This window comes from Chrysochloris asiatica, unplaced genomic scaffold, assembly GCF_000296735.1.
Source record: "Chrysochloris asiatica unplaced genomic scaffold, ChrAsi1.0 scaffold00113, whole genome shotgun sequence".
Taxonomy (NCBI): Eukaryota; Metazoa; Chordata; class Mammalia; order Afrosoricida; family Chrysochloridae; genus Chrysochloris; species Chrysochloris asiatica.
Window position 1 is genome coordinate 998808 of NW_006408631.1, and position 6068 is coordinate 1004875.

At 36.9% G+C, this 6068-nt stretch overlaps 1 protein-coding gene across 2 annotated transcripts in view; it reads left to right on the plus strand.

The window, feature by feature from the left end:
• The window catches only part of VEPH1 (ventricular zone expressed PH domain-containing 1), a 373634-nt gene extending 368495 nt beyond the window's left edge, over positions 1–5139 (plus strand). The window contains exon 13 of one of the 2 annotated variants that reach the window (XM_006867941.1): positions 4835–5139. In XM_006867941.1, coding sequence (XP_006868003.1) covers positions 4835–5071 — 237 coding nt within the window. In that variant the 3' untranslated portion in view covers positions 5072–5139. The remainder of the gene's footprint in view (positions 1–4834) is intronic. The other variant, XM_006867940.1, reaches the window with a different exon arrangement.
• Positions 5140–6068: the final 929 nt, after the last annotated feature.

The following is a 6068-nucleotide window of genomic DNA, read 5'->3' on the forward strand; positions in this document are numbered from 1 at the left end:
TTGTCATTGTTAAGTGCCGTTGTGTCAGTTCCAATTCATAGAGACCCTCTGTAGGGTTTCCGAGGAGCAGCTGGTGGGTTTGAACCACCAACCTATCAGTTAGGAGTCTAGTGCTTACCCTACAGCACCACACCAGAACTGCTTGGGATACCAGATGAGCACAAACCATTTATACCACACAGGTGCTTTGTAGAAATAGAATACAGTACAATACAATGTAATAACACTAATGACTAGCACTTATTCAGTGCTAACCATGTGCCATACTACATGGCCTCAAACAATACTATGATATTAGAACTATCACTGTTATCATTTTATAGATCAGGAAATTGAGGTTCCAAGAGTCTGATTTGTCCAAGATCAGAACCAGTGAGGAAACAAAGGGTGAAATTAGAGTCAGACTTAGGCAACCTGACAGCATAGGAATATTTGTAAATAATTCACAGACCTACTTGCCAAGCTTACTTCAAATACAGAGCTGGTGGTAAACCAAACTATCTGAATTGATTCATGAAATAATGACAGGTGTTGACCTAACTAAAACTTATAATTCACTCTGAGTACATGCACTATATCTTTAAAGTCCTCATTATAGCATTTATTTGAAGATTTTACTCAGCAGGAATCACGTTTGGTGTATCTGAATTGTGACACCATCCAACCCCTGCTCTCTTTAAAAAGCTTATATTGACTTTTGAATGAAAACCATTTTTATGACACTTACTCTGAACTCAGGGTACTTTCTTTATCTGTGTGTGTTATAAAACACACAGATGGCTGAAGACCTTTCTGAAAGGGGAGTATAATGGCACATTCAATTTAGACACTATTGGAGGTTTCAATAAACTTAATTTTTCTTAGCATAAGTTCACACTGATACATTTTTAAAGTCATATGACTCTCCAAATTTCCTGTTTTTATTTAAGAAATCAGAAATAGAGGTGAAGATGTAGGATTTCTCAGATCCCTTGAAGCAAAGCAGAATTAGTCCATAAAAATGTTTTTCCCGAACTAAAGAAATGACCTTTATGCTTCTTGACTCAAAGCTTTTCAATAAAGTTTGAAGAATAAGCTATTCTATAATTGGCTACCTTGTTTGACATCTTTAGCATTAAATAATGGTTTGACATCCCAGATATCTGACAGATCGTGTGGCTCAAATATTGAAAAATAATGTAATATAGCAGAGAGCCAGAGCAAAATGCTTCTAACCTCTAGGGGCACAGCAATCTAGAAGTGGTCAGCAGTTCTGCTGATGCTTCAGCCACATCATTAAAGAACCATTCTTATAAATGAGAGAAATGTTTTGTTTTTAATGAGAAAAGAAAAAGTTGCTGTTGAGGCAACTCCCACTCATGTATGTCAGAGTAAAACTATATCCCATAGGGTTTTCAATAGCTAGATTGCCAGAAGTAAGTAACCAAGTTTTTCTTCCAAAATGCATCTGTATGCACTCAAACCACTAACCTTTTTGTTAGCATCTACGCATGGTAACTATTTGTACCATGCTAGGTGTGCACCAGGGTTGTGTTCCTTCACCATACTTATTCAAACTGTATGCTGAGCATATAACCCAAGAAGCTGGATTGTATGAAGAAAAACATGGCATCAGGATTGGAGAAAGACTCATTAACAACCTGCAATATGCAGATGATACAACCTTGCTTGAAAGAGAAGAGGACATACGATACTTATTGATGAAGATCAAAGACCACAGCCTTCAGTATGGGTTGCATCTCAATGTAAAGAAAACAAAAATCCTCACCACTGGATCAATAAACAAGATCCATATCAATGGAGAAAAGATTAAAGTTGTTAAAGATTTCATTTTGCTCAAATCAACCATCAACTCAGGAAGTAGCAGTCAAAAAATCAAACTATATATTACATTAGGCAAATCTGCTGCACAAGACCTCTTTAAAGTGTTGTAAAGCAAGGATGTCATTTTAAAGACTTAGGTGAACTTTTCCCAAGCTATGATATTTTCAGTAACCTTATGTGCATGTTAAAGTTGGATAGTGAATAAGGAAGACTGTAGAAGAATTGATACATTTGAGCTACGGTGTTGGAGGAGAATACTGAAAGTACCATGGACTCCAAAAGAACAAACAGATCTGTGTTGGAAGAAGTACAGCCAGATTGCTCCTTGGAAGCCAGGATGGATATCATGTTTGGTAAAGTGAAGGGTCAGAGGGAAAAGAGAAAGACCCCCAATGAGATGGATTGATACAATGGACTCAGGCATAGCAACAATTATGAGGTTGGCCCAGTGTTTCATTCTGTTGTGCATAGGGTCACTATAAATTGATACCAACTCAATGACTCCTAACAACAACAACAAGGACTCCTTATAAATGAAACTGAGACTAAAAAATTTACAGGCATGCATCACGTAAGGTCCATGATTCGTTCTGTGAAATTTGACGTCATGTTACTTGGACATTGTAAGAACACCTGTGTCTGCAGGATGTGAGGCTCCCAGGCACAGTGACCTACAAGCTGCTGTGCAATGAGCAGCCCAGGTAGCTCCTGCTAGGGATGCTTCAGGTGAGTGCTGGGCTAGGTCCCACCAAGCTGTCACTGCCTTCTCTGCTAAACCAGCTGCTAAGAAGGCCAGCTCGTTGTGAGAGCTTGCCCAGGAAGGAGTCAGTGCAGTCCAAGGTGGGCAGGGGTCCCCAAATCAGGGCTAGAGCACCCATTGCACATAACTGCCCATTGGTGCCCTACTGGCAAATCATGGGAACTAAACCTGTGGGTCCCAAGGGGGGTTGGGCTTGGGAGTTTGAGCCTGCAAACTGGTTGGCTTCAAGATGCAAGCAACAGCTGGGCATAACTGGGGCTGTGACCTCAAGGTGAGGTCTGGTAACCTGATGCTTAGACACCTGTTGCCCCTGCCGATGGACAGAAATACATGCTCTGAATATTGCCAAAGGGACATTAAGCAATATATACTTGTAGTATTTTTGTTGTGTTTTGTTTTGCCTTCTTAAGGTCTTGATCTCTACCAACCAGTCAGATAATGACATCCTTCGATGATTCCACCCATTTCTATGTTATTTGATTTCATTGTCTCTTCTCAGATTATTATGGTAACCTTTATCTTGATTAATTCCTCTATGTATCAATTTCCATATTATAGGCCAATTCAAAGAAAAATATTTTTAATACTATCAGTTACTTGCCATAACCCAAATTAGACTAACAAAGCATTATTTAGTACATATGTCTTTGAGCTTTTATCCTTTATATTCCCTGTAGAAATATTGGGGGGAAACTATGTAATATCTTGCATCATTTTAAGTTCCATCAACATTTTAATTAAAAATTAAATAATTACACAGACTAATTTCTATTGAATTATAAATATTGATATTTTACCATAAAAGGATTATTCATCTCCATTTGAATATAACCATTGTAATAAAGAACCATAGCAATTTGATACCCAACAAGATATGTTTTTAAAAAACATGAAATAACTACTATTCAATAGAAATTGTTATATTTTTTAAGTTCTATTTCCATTCCTTTACTCCCACTGCATATTAACTTGATCACACTATAATTTTTCATTGTAACAAAAACATGTATATAAATATAAATTTAATTATTTTAATTCCTTATGATCATAAGTCTCTAAGTGTTCTATTGTTTCCTCAAATTATCTTTTAAATATGTATGTACATATCATTTATGAAAATCCATAAATACAATATAAAATATAATTAAATAATTACTAAACATTAAAAATCAACTCTTATTAAATACATCTTTTATTGCCACAGATAGGGAGAAATGGTTGGGTTGTCTTGATTGAAGAATACTCCCTCGACACAAATTTTTTCATTCTCTCTTTGCTTTCTTTACACTCCTGAGATTTTTCCAAGTTGTACAATATTCCATAGGAAGTTTGGGAAGGGTCAGAAGGATTCTTCTACATTGTAAAAGAAAGATAATTCTAAAAGGGGAGGAGGGAATGGAGAATTGTGAAGAATCTCAACCTCAAGTACATTTTCCAGTGGACAAAATGTATGTAGGAAAGGTAGAGATTTAGAGTTGCCATATCTGATCTCTGAAAATTATCCCTGCTTGTTATTGTTACATGTTGTTGAGTCAGTTTCAACTCATAGCAACCCTATATGGGGTTTCCAAGGAGCAGCTGGTGGGACTGAACCACCAAACTCGTGGTCCAGTTTTATCCCAACGCACCACACCAGGACTCCATCCATGCTTACCCAGTGTGATAACCCAGGTGTTGCAAAGATCCTTAATCCTCTGCTTTGATGAAGAGAGGATGTAAGATCACTATATATTTCTTAATGTGTGTGAACACATCATGCTTCCAAAGCTCCAGATAGTTTCAGAATGAGTTTGATCCACTTAAATATCAGAATTGTATTTATTCTATTCAGAGATTAGTAAACTCTTTCCCAGAGGTTAACAAAAAGAAAAGATAAATTTCCATGCCTCCCAAATTATCTTAAATTCTGAACTACTGGTCATCTAAATTGTACTACTAGATTTGATTCTATTAACTTAGTATCAATAGATAATGACATAAAATCAAAGAAGTAAGAATTAGGCATTTTCCCCAGCCCAACAGTGTAATACTTTTCTATAGATTTGCTATCTTGTGTCAATATATGATGTGCCAAATGGTCATTCTTCAGTTGTTCTAATGACACTTTGAGGCCTTAAACCCAAACTAACAAAGGTTTTGAGTCACACAAAGCCAAAGGATTGTGGTTCTCTTATAAAATTCTTAGTGGCCAAGGATCTTTATTACTACACTAGAAGCTAGTTCATGTTCTTTCCTCCCTGTGTATTTCAGAAAGATGATCCTGATGACGGCCCGATAGAACTCAGCAAAGTGCAGAGCGTGAAAGTTGTGGCCAAGAAGCGCAGGGATCGTTCTCTCCCTCGGGCCTTCGAAATCTTCACAGACAATAAAACTTATGTTTTCAAGGCCAAGGATGAGAAGAATGCTGAGGAATGGCTCCAGTACATCAATGTGGCAGTTGCCCAAGCAAAAGAAAGGGAAAATAGAGAAGTAACCACATATCTGTAGGATTTATATGTACAATTTATAAACACTAGTTATACACAATGTACATTGCACTATCATTAAAAATGTCAGTAAACTCACCAAACCACTTACCATTGTCCCTGAAGAGAAGGATCTATTCAGACCTTAACAATATTTGCATTGACTCCGAACATCTATCTCTCTGATACATATATGAAAAGAGCATAGAGTGTACCTTATTCTGGTTGGACCAGGAAGGGAAAAGTCATTGATATTGAAACTTCTGTATATATGTCACTGTAAAATTGTAAATAAATAACTTTAAAGGATACCTGGACCACTATCCTGAGGAAAGATTTGTTGTCATTAAGTGCCATCAAGTCAATTCTAATGCATAGCGACCCTATATAAAGTTTCCAAGGAGCAGCTGGTGGGTTTGAACCACCAACCTTAGCAGCCCTGTGCTGATCCTACAACACCACACCAGGACTCCAAAGAAAGATCAGGTCCCTTTAATACAACTGTAGTCTAACTATTGAAGGTATTAAAACAAAACTTATAAGAAAATTTTGAATTATTGGACACTGGGAAAAAGCAGATAACTTACCTGTAGGCATATAGTTATATTTATTCTCTCCTGGTGTAGCACTGTAGGATCAGCACTGGACTGTTCACCACAGATTTTCTGGTTCAAAACCACCAGTCATTCCTTGGAAATCTTATGAGGATCTCTATGAATCAGAACTCACTTGACGGTACTTAAAAACAATACAAATTGGGTCCTGGTGCATTACTGTAAGATAGTCACCACAAAATTGGTGGTTCCAACCCATCAGCTGTTTCTTGGAAGCCCTCTGTATGGTCACTATGAGTTGTAACCAATTCCATGGAACTTAACAACAAAGACAATATGAATCCAATTAATATGTGGTAAAGTGATTCTCAAGTTAAGCCAGTTATGTGAGTAAATGTCTGTCTTTTTTTTTTTAGGTTTTTATAATGTGATCAGAAGTTTATATACTTTGGAAATTCTCCTTCC